The sequence below is a fragment of the Pistacia vera genome, unplaced genomic scaffold (assembly GCF_008641045.1).
Source record: "Pistacia vera cultivar Batoury unplaced genomic scaffold, PisVer_v2 Contig644, whole genome shotgun sequence".
Taxonomy (NCBI): domain Eukaryota; kingdom Viridiplantae; phylum Streptophyta; class Magnoliopsida; order Sapindales; family Anacardiaceae; genus Pistacia; species Pistacia vera.
The window spans coordinates 357,125-376,079 of record NW_022196495.1 but is presented as its reverse complement, the minus strand read 5'-3'; the positions used below and the strand labels follow the sequence as shown (position 1 = coordinate 376,079).

The window sequence follows — 18,955 nt, the reverse complement described above, 5'->3', positions numbered from 1 at the left end:
GAAGTTAGTTTTTTTTATAAGTTCTTAAAAGACTAAAGCTTTGACTGGTAAGGAAAAGTTCTCGAAGAGAACGTGTCGGTTTACCTGACTTTGCATTTGGAGTACGATGGCCACTAAGTCGGCAGGTCTAGAAGCCATGAACTTGTCAAAGGCTATAGCAAGTTGGCATTCCAGGAGGGTGTAAACCACTAGTTGCCCTAATGAATCCAGCATGGATGGGTATAGCCTCGTGGAGGCAAGCGCTCCTTCGACCTGTTGTTCGTCTACTCCCCCTTGGGCAACTGTGGTCGCTCCCTCTCCCCTTCTTGAGCTCTTGGGAGCAACTAAAGTCCCAGGAGCCTCTCTTGAGGGCGCCCTCGTAGAAAAGATCTGATAAGGCAGAAGCCCGTCTAACAATACCCCGAAGCCTTCTGGTTCAAATTCAGTGTCTTCTTTGGCGTGTAATTGCTTTCTTTTCTTAGACTTCTAGCCCATAGTCTTCTTCACCAGCCGCGGGCTGGGTAGCTTCCTCGCATCGCTTCACAGGTTGTTGCCTTTTGACACCAATTCATATCCCCCCTGTAGGGATACCGCCGGAGGTCATTGAGGTTGGTTCAGTCAGGTTGATCCTGGGGAATGTGAACCCCCAGTATTCTTCGACACTTTTGGGACCCTTGGTGGCATGGTCGCTACATGGCATGAAAATGATTCAACAAGAAAAGTCTTCTCTTGTTAGTAAAAGATTTAAAAACTCTTTTACGGAAGAAGTGACTTATGTGCGAGAGCTTCCAAAGACACCTCGGGGCTAAAAAAACTGTACTTTCGCAAATTGGTAGTAGTCATGAGCAGCTTCATGTCGTGACTCTATTCAGGCATGTGACCAAATGTCTCGGTGCAGCTAAAATCAGCTAATGCGGACAACCTGGTCGTTTTGTTTTCTACAAGAAAACAAAAAATTCATTAGCCTTAGTTATCAAAGGAGAGTTAAAGATAGAGTATGAGTAGTTTGAGAATTAAAAGGAAAACCTACTCGGTTCCCTAAATTTACAGACTCTGTCATACTCGAAGAAGAAATAATTGGTTTTGTAAGCCTCAGCATTGCTAGGGTAACCAGATATCCCACATTCGATCGTTGATCGCTTAGAGAGGTAGTATAAATCCTTGTCTTTACTCCTCTTTAGATAATATGTTAGAGTAGGTGCCCTAAAGCCAATCAATTATTGTAAAATTGACTATGCAATAAATGTTTATTTATCAATAAAATGCATATTCTACTATATCACGTAAATCATATTATATGTATTGATATATGTCCTTAGGATGGTAGAACCATGACAATGGTATCAAGTGTTTCAAATCTTGATAGTGAGAACCCTATGATCACATATGGTGGCCATTCTAGAAACATCTGTAGCCCCAGTATTATTTTGACTAAGACACAGATAATACGGTAAGGCTATCACAGTATTGAACGACCCTGTTGAAAGGCAATGACTAATCTCGCTTGTTAAGGTTGTTTGCCGACAAACTGGTGCAACACATGGGTGCTTGCTAGAGGCAAGTTCACTGGACAGACCCACCAAAGGATTCCATATGAATGGTAACCCTAGTGTCTATGGAATAAATCCTCTAACGGATGGTGGTGCATGTGATCCTTAGACTTGAGATCACCAAAGCGTCTTATGCACCAACTAGTGCAGTTTGACACTAGCCCAACGTAGTTCTATTCAAAGCTATCAATACGGTAGTGATTGACTACATTGAGAAATGTATCGAGACTATGGTAGATCAACAAAGGATTCATCACTCCTGGGTACGGGAGAAGTTATCTCACTGGGTAATTCAGTAAATGGTAATGCCACTAAATCTGTGGCCACAGTGGGATTGAGTTGATGCTCAATCAAATTTAATAATCATGTCATTGGTCCAATAACTGAATACAAACATGTCGAGGATATCTGAGGTTGACACTATTTATATACCTCAGTCTTGGTGAGATAACAGTTGATGAAAGGATTTGATTACACGGTAACCATATCGTTGACAGGCTATGGTTTCGCTAAATCTGAATCTATCGGGTGGCCATGATGCCTTGCTAGGGGTCAATCATGGTCTGTGTGTAGTGAGACGATTAATTGGTGTTAATCGCGATACTACACACTACCGATATGATGAGGAGCCTATGGGTCACACAGTTAGAAGATAATTTAAGAATCAATTTGTGAGAAGGGTATTTTCGTCTTTTAGGACGAAAGGGTATTTTGGTAATTTTACAGTGCAATTAAATTTGCTGAGGTTGTTGCCTATATTTAATTTTAATATTAAAATTAAATTAGTGAGATTATATTTAAATATATCTCTGTATATATTTAAATGAATTATTATTATTAATTAAATATTAATATATTATTATATATTAATTGATTTTAATTATAATAATAATTAATTAATTAAAATACCATAAAGGGTGTGTTTGGTTGCAAGGGTAAACTAGGGTTAAAGCCCATGGCTATTCCTAAGAGGAATAGGGTTTTAATTGTTGCACTATATAAGTGCAACTTAAAATTAAAACATAAGAGAATTATTCATTCAATTAAAACCATAGCCACCTTATCTCTCTCTCTCTCTCAAGAAGAGAACTTTTCTTGTTCTTCTTTCTTGATTCTTGAAACCCTTGATTGTTCTAGCAAAATAATCAAGAGTTCTGCGGATTATCTTCCTGTGGACTTCCGTGAGTATTCTAATCCTTGATGGATTTACTTTATACAGATGTTGTTTAAAAAAATGTAAACGGTATAATCTATACTCGGATCTTGGCAAAGAAAGGTAATTGATTTACCAATTGAATTTTTGTTTTCTGTTGCGTATGGTAGATCAATTACTTACATAATAGATGCATCCGACTTCCACTGTTGTTAGCTCGCCGAGGTTGTTTTCGCCAAATGCAATATACATAGCGATTGCTATCATATATGCATTGGGTGTCAACTGGAACAGTGCAACCTAGAAATGGTCGAGAATCGACCTGATGCAGGGTTGGAAGGGTATCCTCACCCTACATTTAAAAATCGCTTCCAAGATCGCAATCATTCCCTCGGGAGGGTCTTGAGCAGTGTCCGACCTGTGTTGGTAGACGTTTACGTTGATCGCAAATTGGTCTATCGCCTTTTGTATCTCCTCTCTTGTAACTGTTGTTCGTACCGCCAACCAAGAACCTGTCGAGGTGCCCAGTGGCCACGAGCTTCCCTCTCCTACTGTTCTTACCTCAAGAGTGTCTATTGCTCTTATAGTCTGAAAATGTGCGACATGTAAAGGTGACTTGGTCTCCGTACACATTGCCTCGTACGACAACTTAAAAGAGTAAAAGAAACCCTAAAAATTCTCAAGGATGGTTTTCTTTAGGATCCATGCCCTAAGTTTCTATTCTTAAAGGTGTTTCTTTTCAAACAATACCCAAGAATGTTCATCGTCCAAACTCATCATACGTTTATACTCACCATTACTGAAAAAATTGAGTTTTTTAACATAAATGAAAAAGAGAAGAAATTTTCTTTACCTCTAGATTACTAGGAATGGATGTTTTGTCATAATCGTTAGTGAACGACCCTTGGCGTGCTGTCGTAGGCACCCATAATTAAAACCTAAAAACACATGTAGTAGTGTGAGTCAAGATCATTCCCACGAAGAGTGTCTAGCCGAATTTAATGTTACGTTAACCAGTATGGGGGGGTGGTTTGAGTTAAACAGAAACAATTTTAGGAAAATAACAATTAATCAATCAATCAAAATAACAAACCTTGGGCTAAGTCAACATCCACCATCGGAATCTTACAACTGATCATCGATGCAAAAATAAATCAATTCATATTTTGAATATTCACCGTTGGAACTATTTTCCTATCTCTCCTTAGTTGTAATTAATTAAGAAACAAGCGATCTAATTAACCTTACTACTAAACAACCCTAGACAAGTGCTAAAGATTTAATCTAGTGGCAGCCTTAAGACCTAGAGAGATCGATGAAGCTAAACAACACAAACTCAAGCGGTTGCATTTAATTTAGTCAAATGTTCTTCTTAAGACACTTATAATTCCTGAAGCAGCAAATTCTTAAACCCTATTGCTTCACAAGTTAAAGGGATCAAACAATTACTAATTTGTATCTAACTTAGCAGTAGATTGCAACAAAATAATAAACTAGTAGGCCTCTAGTAATTAAATGCAACAATCATGAAAATAAGCACAGAAGAACATTCAATACACAAATATAAATGAACACTTAAAGAAAAAACCAGATTGATCTCACAGTTTATTGATTCCGAGGTCTTGTTTCCTTAAACCAGTGTATAAAAATTAGCCACTCATGGCCATCACGAAAATTCAAAGGAAAAACGAAAATCCACCAGGGAGAGAAGAGAGAGGGTGTGTGATATTTTGTAATCCCTAATCTGATCTCCTTTAAAAATATCTAATTCTAATCTAATTCTACAATCTAAATCTCCTAAAAATATTCTAAAATCCCAAAATAAACTTTATCCTAATCTGAGTAATTGAAAATAAATAAAGTCTTAATACAAAATAGGAAAGTGGTGTTTAGCGTAATTTGCGTGCAACAGGTCTTCAAAACTTCTTGTAATAATTTGCCTATTTGAATTGCATGACAAGGCGGAATGTCCAGAACGTCGGCAATGCAGGTACGTCAACTTCAAGCTTGATTACAACCTTGATTCAGCAATTCTCTCCAAACTCAAATCATAAAAGTTATAGATCTCTTTCTTAACGTTCCACAGAATTTTGAATCATCTCAGGCGGGCTGGATGAGAGAGTTATGCCCAGATACGAAACGACGTCGAAACTGTCAAAATCACTTAATTAGTTCCGTTTTGCAATTAACGCCTCATTTGCATCCTAAATCAAAATAGAATTAATGAGTATATTTAGGCAGAAAATAAGTATAAATAGTAGACATTAAAGGGGGGGGGGGGGGGGGGGGGGGGGGGGTAAATATGATATTTTGCATTCTCATCAAATACTTACGCAGCGGAAAACAAAAACATAAATGACATGGATCGTTCCTTAGAACCAAGATCCGAGTATAATATCACAATTATACAAATATAAATTAAATCTGTAGAAAATCAGATTAAAGTTCAATAATCTTACGCACGTTTGGAGGCTCCTCCAACTTTGTTCTTGAACGTTTTGCTACCGACCCAAGTGAAGGATCGAACCGACGTAGTCCACACGAAGATAATCGCAATGAACTAAAGAGGGATTTGCTAGATCCTCTTTAGCATTAAGAACAAGAAGAAATAAGAGTATTTGATTTTTAGCTAAACCAAAAATCTGGCGTGGGAGAGTATTGGGACTGTGGGGTTTTCATTTCAAAGGAAAAAATGAATAGATAATCTCTAACTTTTTCAATGAAACCTTTTATTTTATAGTGATCTTTTAATTGCCCTATTCCCATATGGAATGGGCTTAAGCTCCAACCCAAACTAGGGCTGCAACAAACGAACAGTTAGCGAACGTTCGTTTGTCGTTCGATTACTATCGATAATATTCGCGAACAATTCGTTCGATAATATGTTCGATTGAGTTCGAACAGGGGTTTGTTCTGATTATGTTCGCGAACCTATACGTTTGACTGATCCATTCTTTCGCGAAGAATGTTGATTGTTTGTTCGTTTATGTTCGAAAAACATGTTATGCATTATTATAATTAAAAAAAAAAATTTCATTTTATATTATGTTTGATTTGTTTGATGGATTTTTTTTAATGGTAATCAACAATAAAATATTATGATCTTTTGTTTTCTTATATATATAATATGTTTGGATTTTTTTTTTTCCAAATGTCATTAATAATAAATATATAAGTATATGGCATTTAATTAAAAAGTAATAAATTATTATGATACATAGCATGACAAATTAATAACATAATAGATTATATAATCAAGTGATATATAATATAGTAAATCCAATAACATAATAGCTTCATATTTTTCTAAATATAATCAATAATAAATATTATAAGATAGCATGTCAATTAATAAATAATAAATATAGTATGATAAATTGATAAACATAACATAGTATAATCAAGTAATGTATGCATAACAAATTAATAATATAATAACTTAATTAAACCAATTAATCACACATTTGATAATTAATATATTACAATAAACCCTCATACCACTATGAATTTATAGGTGGTTGATACAAAATCTACATGTAGACAGTAATGATATATATATATATATAATAACAAAATAATCACACATATGTATTGATCATATATTACAATAGACTTTCATTCCACTATAAATTATGGGTGTTGATACAAAATATATATGTAAACATTTAAAATATTATGATAATTTATGTAATTATAATAAATATATGATAACCTAAATTTTGGTAATTTCATAACATATTTAAACTATGTTAATATATGTATGATAATAATTTGTATATACACAATTACACATTATATATAACAAATTAATCACACATATGTATTGATCATATATTATAATAGACCCTCATTTCACTATGTTTATGAGGTGTGTCAAAATATATATGTAAACATTTAAAACATTTACGATAATTTATGTAATGATAATAAATATATGATCATCTATAATTTTGGTAATTTCATAATATATTAAACATATTTAATTTATGATTAATATATGTATGATAATAATTTTGTACATACTATATAGTGGCATGTTCACTCCTTGGAATCCTTTTGGTTGTGCTGTAATGTCTATGCAAAATGTAAATTCCTTTTGTTTGTGTCATGTTTGATATGGAACTAAATTTGTTTTGAACGATTTATTGTTCTATTTAATTTATTTTGAAGTTTTATTATTTATGATGGTTATTTATTTTAATTTACTGAGTTTTTATTGATTTATTTAAAATATAAATATAGATAGAGAGTTGGTTTATTTTCAAATGTTGAATTAAATGAGTATGAATTATAAATTGTTGCATATTTATTTTATAGAGCAAAAATTAGAAAGTTGGTGTATATTTTTTATTCGAACAGGTATTCGAACGAGTTATTCGAACAGGTATTTACAAGTTATCGAACGAGTTATTCGAACAGGTATTTACAAATTATCAAACGAGTTATTCGAACAGGTATTTATGAGTTAGTCAAACGAGTTAGTCGAACGAACACGAACGAGCTTTTTGTTAATCGAACGAACACGAACAATCGAACATGCTTATCGAACGATTTTCGAACTGGCATGTTCGTTCATGTTCGGTTTGATTGCAGGCCTAACCCAAACACCCCATGTTTCCAAACACTCCCAATTAGATATTTATTTTAATTCATCATTATCTTCAATTAAAATCAATTAATATATATATTAACATTTAACAATAATGATAATTTATTTAAATATATGCGAATACATATTTAAACGTAATTTCACTTATTTAATTTTTCTAATAAATTAAATAAAGGCTACGACCTCAGCAAATTTAATTGCACTGTGAAATTACCAAAATACCCTTTCGCCTTAAAAGACGAAAACGCCCTTCTTTCTTCTTGCATCTTAAATTGTCTTCTATGTGTGTGACCCTTAGGCTCCTCATCATATCGGCAGTGTATAGTATTGCGATTAACACCAATTAATCGTCTCACTAATACACAGACCAAGATTGGCCCCTAGCAAGGCATCATGGCCACCCGATAGATTCGGATTCAGCAAAGTAGCTACCTGTCAACGATATGGTTACCGTGCAATTCGATCCTTTCATCATACGTTATCTCGACGAGACGAAGGCATAGAAATAGTGTCAACCTTCGGTTACTCTCGATATTATTTATTCAGTTTCTGGACCAATGACCCGTATTATAAACTGGATAGAGCAACAACTCAATCCCACTGTGGCCACAGTTTTAGTGTCATTGCCATATACTGAATTGCGCCGTGAGATAACTTTCTCCCGTACCCGGGAGTGATAAATCCTCTGTCAATCCACCATAGTCTTGATACACTCCTTGATGCAGCCAATCACCACCGTATTGACAGCTCTGAAAAGAACTGCGTTAGGCTAGTGTCAAACTACACCAATCGGTGCACAAGGCGCTCCGGTGATCTCAAGTCTAAGGATCACATGCACCACCATTCGTTAGAGGATTTGTTCCATAGACACTGGGGTTACCATCCATATGGAATCCTCTGGTGGGTCAGTCCAGTGAACTTGCTGTGGTGTAATCGCCTACAACAAACACCCATGTGTTGCACCAGGTTGTCACCAAACAACCTTGACAAGTGAGATCAGTCACTGCCTTTCGACAGGGTCGTTCAACACTATGATAGCCTTACCGTATTATCTGTGCCCTTAGTTCAGAATAATACTGGGGCTACGGACGTTTCTAGAATGGCCACCACATGTGCTCATAGGGTTCTCACTATCAAGATTTGAAACACTTGATACCCTCGTCACGGTTCTACCATTCTAAGGACATATATCAATACATATTGCAATAATAATGATTTACGCAATATAGAATAAAATGCCTTTTATTGATTAATGAACATTATTACAAAGAGTCAATTCTACAATAATTGATTGGCTCTAGGGCATCTACTTTAACAATAATGACGAGTGCACATCAACCGAGAAGAGAATGAACTGATTTCTTGAGGGTAAAAACGTTGTTTTTCTCTCTAAAAGAGAAAGTTCTGTGAGAAACTTGGAATGGGCTTAGGGTTTTATAGGGAAGAATGTGACGTTTGGTTTCTTTGATACGCGACGATTGGGTGGGATGCGTTTCTAGCCATTGATTGCGACCACGTGTATTCAATCTGCGCGAAGAGTAACTGTCATGCTTCATGGAGATCAATCGGCATTTCCCTTCATTGAAATCGCCAAGCGACAGCGTGATTATCTCCTCCATATTAAATGCGCCCTCATCAGCATTTAATGCCTTAAAAGAGAATGTCGTTTTAGCATGGCTTGCATTTAATGCTCATGGCTAGCACTTATTGCGCAGAGACATGTCTATCATATAAAGCTTATTTTATTGACTAAAACAGTTGTCAAGCGCAACAAATAACATCTGAAGAGGTCGTTCGAATAAAACACTCTTCTTCATGTGTCAAGCTCGAAGCGAAGTGATTCTCAGTTTTCGAAAATAAAATATCCAAGTGTTTTCAGGTCACGAATGACAAATAAAGTTCAAAACACATCAGTATAACATTGAGTAGGATCCGACATAGGTCACTGAACCTTTTTGGAATATTACCTCTGGTCCCTTGTGTAACACTCAAAGATCCATGTCGTGACCTCTATTCAATTCGCTGGTTGAGTTAAGCCGGTATCCTCATGTCGTTTTGGCCGTTCTCAACTGTTAGTTTTGGCAAGTCCTCCTCGGGACAATTTAGATCACGGCATAATCATGAAGTTCTCAAGATTCAATTCTTGAACCTTAAGAACTAGGGAGCTTCTATTATGCCAAAAAAATTAGGGCTGATGTAAGCCTACATCAGCTAGCTCCAATCAGAATTCAGGAAGGCTTTACGTCATCTAGGAGCTGTCACGTCGCCCCAAGACGGAGAGAATACGGCTGCCACCAACTTGGCAGATTCAGGTTTTGTCTATAAGTGAATGGGAGCCGCACACCTGTCCAAACCCCCGATAACTTGAGGATATATCATAAGTTATCAGCCAATGGGAGGTAAGGAAGGACTGACACGACACCTACCCACTTGCAGATTTGTAATCATTACCTTGAATTCTTCTACTATAAATAGAGGACTCCCCCTCTCATTTTCAAGATTCTGATACAAAAAAAAACCCTCATTATGATTGTAATATATATTCTCAGAGCAAGGATAACCTACAAGAAAGAGATTAACTTAATATTCTATCTGAATAATCAGTCATTGTACCTCTGCTCGATGTTTGCTATATGTGATCTCTTGTAATCTCTCATATATAAGATAACAGTGGATGTAGGATTCGCTTTAAACATCTGAATTACTTTAAAAATCGTCTTTCATTTATTATTCAGTTTTTGCATTAGATCATCTACAATCACGTGTAACTTCTTTGAACAGCTTAGTACTTTACACGTGTGAGTCGTTGGTGTCAAAAGCAGGCATCAACAATATATATATATATATTGTCTTGATATTTATTAACATCAAAAGTTTGAATTTGAGACATTCTTCGATGACTAAGATTCATTCAAAATTAGAAAAACACTTGACTTTTATGTTGTACACCATCTCAAGTTTCTATAGTTTTAATTTTGTCTCCATTTTCTCAGTGCCATGAACTCTGAGTTGTGCATAAAGATAAACATTAATTAGGTCCACATGTAAGTTTTAGGCCCAACCCAGCCCATTCTATGACTAATCACTACGATATCACACACAAACTGAATATCAGAAATAAAAAATTAAAATTCCTTCTCTAACGGCTAACACACGCCTTTAATCACCGTTTACACATTTCCACACAAATCAATCTCCACCGTCCATATCTCTAACGCATCCGTACTCCTCTCTGTGCTCCACGTCTCTACCGTCGCCTCGCCGCTAGTCTCGGCCTACCGCCATCCGACTCGCCTCCCCAACAAGACCCGGTCAACTCACCGGTTGTTTGCTTTAATTAAACATTTATTTTCTTCAAGTTTTATGGAAATGAATAGGTAATTTTGAGCTTGAATTTTTTGGTTTATGTAAATTATTTACTGAATTTATGATTTCTTTTGAAATTAGATAGTTACAGTGGCGAATTCTCGTGTGAAAATGTTTTAATGAAATATTCACACGCTTGAAATTAGGGAGAATTTCTGAAACCACCTTTGGGGTTTAGTTTGATGAACTGTTTTAATGATGGCTTGTGTGAAACTTTATCGGCTTTGAAATTATGTATGTTCGGTATTGCAGTTGCACAAAGACTTGTATATAATATGTTTTGTGCTAGAAGTTTTATATGGACGAGGGTACATATACCAGGGACAGGCATCCCCATTTAATGGACGCCCGTCCATAAGTAAAATAGAATAAATTTTTTTTATAAAAATTAGGGACGGCCGTTCATCCGTTATAGACGGCCGTCCCTTCATTTTGGACGGGCGTCGGCAAATAAGGGACGCCCGTCCTTAACCAAAATATGAAAATAAAAAAAAATAAAAATTTGGGGACAGCCGTCCATAAATTTTTGGACGGCCGTCCATTAGGAATGGACGCCCGTCCATACTTTTAAAAAAAAAAAAGCACCTTCTTCAATCTTCTTCTTCTTCTTTGCCAAGCCAAAAACCACAGCAACATCTCTCACAACATAGCTCATTGATCTCCATGGATTCTTAACCCAACAATGCTTAGGAATAGCCGCTCTAATATCAGATAATTTAAAAGGAGGAGGCGCAGCAAGGTCAAACTCACCACCATCTTCTTCTTCTCTAACTCCATTGATTTTCTCCTCCCTTAAAATCATTTCTGAACCCAACCTACTTGTATTGAACACAATATGCTGAATTCTTTGACTCCAAGGTGGAGTTTGAGGACTTCACCAGAGTCGGGGAGACTGCACATCTTAGAGAGAGGTCAAAATCAGAAAGTATTATATGCCCATCTTCCCTCACCAAGACATTCTCTGGCTTAAAGTCTCTGTAAATAATCCCAAGCATGTGCAAATACTCCAAAACAAGAAGAACTTCCGCCACATAAAACTTAAAGAGTGAAAGAGCATATTAATAAAAATAATTAATATTAGGTGGCAACAGATTTACTCTTCAACTCTCTTCACATGTTCATAGTTTTCATCAACAAAAATCCTCCCAAAATCTCAAACTAAACTGATAAAAATGCAGTTGATTTGTTCCATTTTAACTTCACAGCGAAGCTTAAGACCCTCCAAGCTCTCCCCATTTCATTCCTCTTGTTTGTGTTATTCAGCTGCCGTAGTTGAAACTGAGAGAACCATCAGACAAGGCACCAGACACGAATGGTCAAAAGATGAGATCAAGTCTATTTACGACTCTCCCGTTCTCGATCTCCTCTTCCATGGAGTCAGTTTCACTTCTTAATCTCTTATTTATGGCTTTACTTTTTGTGGGTTCTGTTTAGAATTGTGTTTTGATAGTTAGTTTTTGTTTTGAAATCCATTGTTTATCTGGATGTTCTTTTTAATTGTTTTTTGTGAATGTATAGGCTTCTCAGTGTGATGTTTGCTTTAGTTGAGTTATTGGCATTGGTTTTATTGTTTAGTTTGTAGCGTGTAAAGAGGGATCATGGTTATCTGGAAAAGTAAATTAATAGTGGCTGGAGAGGCGATCAGGGGATGGGTTCCACGACGTGCAGATTCTTTTGAGAAGCTGGACAAAGTAAGCTTCTTCTTCTTTGATCCATTAATAGCTTATTCTTCTTGTTTTTTTTTTTTTTAAGTATGGACGAAACGTTCTTTTTTTTTTTTTTGTAAAGTATGGTAATGGACGCCCAAATTTTTTATTTTTTTTATTTTCATATTTTGGTTAAGGACGGGCATCCCTTATTTGCAGACGCCCGTCCCTAATTTTTATAAAAAAAAAATTATTCCATTTTACTTATGGATGGGCGTCCATTAAATGGGGACGCCTTTCCTTGGTATATGGACCCCCGTCCATATTATATGGACGGGCGTCCATGTGAGTGAACGGCCGTCCAAATTTGATGGACGGCCGTCCAAATTTGATGGACGGCCGTTCACTAGAAAAAAAATTGTTAAAAAAATCAGAGGCATGTTACATGTAGGCCGGTACACAATTTCGGTGCAAGTTTTTCGGTGTCTGTAGTTTTATTGTTTCCTAAAACTTTCTTAAAAGACAAGAATACTTTGATAATTTTTATCATAAAAAATGTATAAAATTATTGTTCTTTATAATTTAAAGGGTAAAATAGGTGATTCACACTTAAAAACTAACCTAGTTAGACTTTGGAGTTGGTCGATGAATTCTGAAAAATATTAAAGAGAGCTAGATTAAGATGGCAATAGTTTATAGAAATCATCATCGGGAAGCAAGTGATTTTAGTCTTTGGACTAAATAATGGTACAATAAAACACTGATATGGTTTGCATCTAATGAATCTATCTCTTTTTAAAGCCAATATTCAACTATTAAAGTCACTTGAACATTTACTGCATATGTGAAATATTACTTCCACCCTTGATTTAATTGGAATCGAATAAAGATATGTTGACAAATACTTTTCATATTTCTCTCACAAATGTTGGCGTGATAACTCGTAATTGATCGGTTTGCATTGTGAGGTAAATGAGATTCATTGTAAACTAATCAATTATAAACTAACACGTTACATTTGCGAGAAAAAGTTAATAAAAAAGGCTTATGAAGGTAGTATTACTAGGTTGGAACTATTATGAGAATTGATTTGGTTATTGAAAGGGCTCCCCACTACGAGCCAGTAATTAATGATTAAAAAAGTTATGCTCATGTTCATGTAGAGCCCATTGCCCGCATTAAAACAAAGACATTAACAATCATGCGTTCATCATCTAATCCAACCAAAGACACAAAAATAAAGATAAAATTTTGCCGGAATGGCTATGATAATTAGGCCCGTGACGATGAAGATGAAGATGATGATCATGAAGAATCATTATGATAATAATCATCATAACAGAGTTCTGAATCCAAGTCGTTTAGTCTCAGCTCAGAAATTAGTGGGTGAATTTAATCCCAAAATTCCAATAGAGAAAGCAAAAACGCCACCAAGCTCATGGTACACTGACCCTTCTTTTCACGCCCTTGAGCTTGATTCTGTCTTCTACAGGGGCTGGCAGGCTGTTGGTTTGTTCTTCTTCTTCATCTTTTTTTAGTTTTTTTTTTCTTTTTTGTTCATTTCAATAAAACCATGAAATCGAAATATTTAATTTTATACTTTCACTCAGGATATACTGAACAAATACAACACACTGGTGAATTTTTCACTGGAAGGTAAAACAATTCATGCTGTTATGTGAACTTTTGGATATAAAATTTGTATTGAATTTGATTGATTTTAATTCTTACGGCAGAATCGGTGAAGTAGAGTTTGTAGTATGCAGAGATGATAATGGGAAAGTTAATGGCTTTCATAACGTGTGTCGCCACCATGCCTCTCTTCTTGCCGCTGGAACTGGCAAAAGTAATTCTTGCTTTGTATGCCCTTATCATGTAAGTTTTTTTATTTTTTATTTTTTTGTGTGTGGGTTCAAATTAATATTAAAGATCTTAATTCGTATTCGTATTGTTCAATTTTATGGAAAGACAGGGAAAATCTTAAAGTTTTAGTGCTTTACATTTGTGTGAGTGGTCTAGAATGAAGATCATCTCTGACTCTAGAAGTCCATTTGGTTTATGATTCATTCTATTGCAAATCTCGTTCTGCAGAGTAAAAAGGGCATCTCTGTTAGTTCACAACCTACAATTTAATGGTTTTCTAAACCCCGTTGGCCATCCCCTCCATGATATATGAATCTGGTAGTGTGAGATTGGAGTTGTGCCATTTGCTTCCCATCATTTTCCTATCCTATGGGCAGGTTCCAATCTCATATTGCTGTGAAACATAATGGAGCTGTATCTCCATGAAAACTAGTTTCTAATTGACACCTATGGCTACATTCATTATCCTATGTTCGGACTCTTGAGCCATGAACTTGTTCTTTTGCTTCTTGATTTTTATGCAATATTCTCATTGTTTACAAAAATAAAGCTTTGGAAAATTAATTAAAATAGAAATCAGTTCATGCTTTTCTTGTGGTGTAGAATAAAAAGTCCACTGCTCTAGAGGACATTACTTGTAATTTTGTTATTTTACCATGGAGAGCTTTTTTCTTTTTCTGTCATAATCTATTAATTTCTTCTCTTTTTTATGTTTGGAGTATTTATGTTACTTTTCCTTTAAATATACTCACAAATCATTTGATGTGTAAGTTAGCATGTTTTGATTTCTGCTGGGTCTACTTTTCCTGCATGTATTCTTTGGTTGGACTTGCTTCTTGTGAATAATGACTAATGAGGGCTTAATAATATGTAGATGAAAGAAATGGAGACATCTTTGGTTCTTTGAGCTTTATTATATAATTTTATATGTTTTTGTTGATAAATTTAAAATGCAAATCCAATTATTTTTCTGCAGGGATGGACATATGGCCTAGATGGAAAACTTCTTAAGGCAACCAGAATAACAGGAATACAGAACTTCAATGTAAATGTATGATATGAAATTTCTGTGGTAGCAATCTTATTTGTAAAGCATTATCCAAATGGATGGAATAATTTTGTTGATTTTTCTGGCCATGGAGGGTAGGAGTTTGGTCTTATACCACTGAAAGTAGCTACGTGGGGGCCATTTGTTCTGCTCAATATAGACAAACAGATGACACATCACCAGGAAGTTGATGGTGATTCAGTGGCAAGTGAGTGGCTTAGTAGCTGTTCGGAGATATTGAGTCTCAATGGAGTTGATTCATCATTAAGTTTTTGGTGCAGACGTGAATATACAATTGAATGCAACTGGAAGGTATAAATATGGCATCTTGAACTTTAATTTATGCCCAAGCTTATTCAACACAATTCTACATCTTTCCTTTATAGCCTTTAGGAATATCATCCATTTTTAAACCGATGTTTCCTCTTTGCAATAAATTTTAATTTGTGACGGAGAGTTATCCTACATCGCAATAAAAATAAGCTATCTGCAAATCAGTGGCCATAAACTTCATAAATTGTGTAGTTCCTTGAACATGTTTGCTCCATGGGCTGATGGTAATCTATTTTTTTTTTTTTTCATTTTCTTGTAGGTATTTTGTGACAACTACTTAGATGGTGGTTACCATGTGCCATATGCACATAAAGGTCTTGCATCCGGTCTTAAGCTTGATTCCTACTCAACCACAGTATGCTTCTCTACTTTAGCCACATACTTGGGTTCATTCAAATACAAGAAATTTTTATGGGGATTTTTGTTTAACCGAAATTTTTTTTAGCTTCTTTTATCCTATTGAGGAACCATTTATTTTAAAAAATTCAACGAAGAGGAAAGGCCCAAAAGTAGTTTTTAAATTATGATAGACTTTATATGCATTTTGTTGTTCAACATCCATTATCATTATATTGAACTACTGAAGTGAATGCCTTTTATGGGACAGATATTTCAAAAGGTTAGCATCCAAAGATGTGAAGGTGGCTGTACAGAAAGCAAAGATGATTTTGATCGCCTTGGATCTAAAGCTTTATACGCTTTCATATATCCTAATTTCATGATTAATCGGTACTTGATTGATAGTTAGATATGGCAGTTGTTTATTTGTTTGTTAATAACTAGTGCTGCTATCTTTTGTCTGATATAATAACTTAAGCTTTTTGGGTTCTTATAGATATGGACCTTGGATGGACACCAATCTGGTAATCCCTCTGGGACCTAGAAAATGCAAAGTGGTATTTGACTATTTTATCGAACCTTCTTTGAAGGTAATTTTCAGTTTCTTTACTATGTGTTATGGTATCCGGAATCCCTGCATAAAATATGTCAGTACAGTAGAGTTTAGTGATTATTAACTTACAAAAGAAAAAAAAAATGGATAGTTACTTGGCCCCAATTCCATAACAACCTATTGAGTAAATATTGTCACCTTGCGCATATTGACACAAATTGTTTATTGGTGAAAAACAAATGACATCTTGTTTAAGGTTAGAGAATTGTTTTCCACTCCAAGATGTGATTGATTTGGAGGAAAAGAACCTGTAGATGACACCTTAAAAATCTGAAATCCTCTGGAATACACAAAATGTGGTTTTGGTTGGTCAATCCTATCAAACCCTTAGTTGCTTATGGGATGATTTTTTTTTTTTTTTTATTTACCTTTAATTGAATAACAGAGTCCCCTTTGTCAGATTTAGGTCTTAGAAGGGTTCACATGCCAAACGCTACCCTACAAAATCCAACCTGAGGCGAACATTTACATGTTCTTTTTTTTTTTTTTTTTTTTAAATTAAATTAAATTAAATTTGATGACTCCCTCGGCCCCATAAAAACAGTTATTTAATCGATCCCGCCAAGGTTAGTGTATTAGGGATTTGATCCCTAAACCTCTTACTCCATTACAAGAGTTCTAAGTAACTAATGGGAGGAAGGTATAATTACTGATTTTCCTGCATATATTTTCATTTTTTTTTTTCCTGAGGTAACTGCTGGTTTAGTATACAACTTATCTCCTTACATCTTGAAAACTTGTTTGTCCACTATTACTTTTACCATTCATGCAGGATGCTGCTCCTATGTCACATAATGATTCTTAGCCTAGATATTGACATCAATGCATTTAGGTCTTTTTAATTTCAATCCTATTCTGGTGTTACATCTTCATTTCAAATTGACTCTGGGCTCCTATTTTCCTTTTTTGGCTTTAGGATGACAAAGCTTTCATAGAGAAAAGTCTTGAAGATAGTGAAAGAGTGCAGGTATAAACAAAAGATCATCTCTTGGCCATTACAATTAATCTAGAAATTGGTGTTCATGTTACCAAATATGTTCTGACACGTGCTTGGTCATATGGACATGTAGATGGAAGACATTACTCTTTGTGAAGGTGTTCAGAGAGGCCTCGAATCTCCGACTTATTGTAGTGGTAGATATGCACCCTTTATCGAAACTGCAATGTACCATTTTCATTCTCTGCTTTATGAAAACCTCATAAACTAGTTCTCATTGTGTTGCATTTTACATAATGTAAATGTTTATTTTGTTTTTTTTTTTTTATTACATACCATAAAACTTAAATTCACATTCCTGGAATTTCTTGTTCTATTAGTCAATGTTCCAAAAATCGAACCAAATTGGTCGGTTGGACTGGTCCAACTGGTGACTGATGCCCTCTTCAGTTCGGTTTACTATTTTCAACTGCTTACTAAATCCCAAATTTGACCGTCGGCGAACGAGGGGTTATCAAGTATCAGAGTTAGAGGGGTTTTGTAGAGTGGAGACCGGTGGTTCAAGGGGTGATGTCATATTGAATTTTGGACTAGAAAAATCAATCCAATACGCTAGTCACGGTCAATGAACGGGGGGCTACTAAGTACCGAGGTTAGAGGGGCATGCCAGTGGTTCAGGTGGTGGTGTCAGATTGAATTTTGGTCGTCGGAATCAGTTGGAAAGTGGCCAGAAAAATCAAAACCTTAACTGTCGAAACGGTGTGTTTGCGACACTTCAAAGTAGGGACTGATTCGTATTTTTTAGGGGTGTTTTTACAAGATTTCAAACTTTTTGGATCACAAATCAAATCATCGGTTTAACCGGTTGGACTAGTCAACCCAAGACCCAGCCCTTTGGCTGGGTGGTACCCCTGGTCGAGTTTCAGAACATTGCTATTAGTTAGATTTACCTCATGTTCTCAATGTCTATGGTATAATTAAAACGGAAAAAGGAAAAAACAAAAGCCCAAAGGCATGAAAGAACAACAAGAAGGGCTTGTTTGTGTGCCAAAGGGGAGCCATAAGCATTAACAAAAATCATCTTAGTTAAATAGTGTGATTTTCAATTGAAGTAAGACAAAATTTTAATTTGTGAAAAACATTTTGTTTATTTTGTTTTTGTCAAGCTCACTCCATGAAGGAAAGATGTCCTTTAGCTTGACAACAATTCAAAGGCTCTTGATACATGGTGAGCCTTTTATTCATAGAGATATGTCAAGTAGAAAAATGACATTAACTATTGTAATATGAATGGATTTACACAGCCTTAAGCAAGCATTTGATTAGTTGCGAGGCACACTTAATTGGCTCTAAGGGGTGGGATTAGTTTCATTGTGTTTTGGCTTTCCCACATTTGCTTATAGATTGACTAGTTCCCATTTGGTATACATAGAGCTCTTTGTTGTACTTGTTCGATATACTTTAGGGTGCGTTTGGTTAAGAGAATGTTATATTAATGGAAATATATATTATTTTGAAG

General features: G+C 35.4%; 1 protein-coding gene across 2 annotated transcripts; it reads left to right on the top strand.

Annotated features, from left to right (window-relative positions):
* Positions 1-13,463: 13,463 nt before the first annotated feature.
* On the top strand, positions 13,464-17,885 carry LOC116111560 (choline monooxygenase, chloroplastic). 2 transcript variants are annotated; one of them, XM_031397731.1, is made up of 10 exons: positions 13,467-13,812; positions 13,914-13,959; positions 14,040-14,178; positions 15,143-15,217; positions 15,314-15,526; positions 15,807-15,902; positions 16,155-16,276; positions 16,383-16,476; positions 17,416-17,466; positions 17,570-17,885. In XM_031397731.1, the coding sequence occupies exons 1-10, from the start codon at positions 13,563-13,565 to the stop codon at positions 17,705-17,707; spliced, it is 1,224 nt and encodes a 407-aa protein (XP_031253591.1). In that variant the 5' UTR covers positions 13,467-13,562; the 3' UTR covers positions 17,708-17,885. The 2 variants fall into 2 exon arrangements, with proteins under 2 accessions (XP_031253592.1, XP_031253591.1); XM_031397732.1 differs by lacking the exon at positions 15,807-15,902 and having other exon boundaries at positions 13,464-13,812.
* Positions 17,886-18,955: the final 1,070 nt, after the last annotated feature.

What these genes read in the sequence shown, in the direction of transcription:
- LOC116111560 (XM_031397731.1), top strand. Translation starts at nt 13,563, where the DNA reads ATGGCTATGATAATTAGGCCCGTGACGATGAAGATGAAGATGATGATC. An exon ending in GCTTTGTATGCCCTTATCAT is followed by an intron (nt 14,179 to 15,142) that starts GTAAGTTTTTTT and finishes ATTTTTCTGCAG; the next exon opens with GGATGGACATATGGCCTAGA. An exon ending in TACAGAACTTCAATGTAAAT is followed by an intron (nt 15,218 to 15,313) that starts GTATGATATGAA and finishes CATGGAGGGTAG; the next exon opens with GAGTTTGGTCTTATACCACT.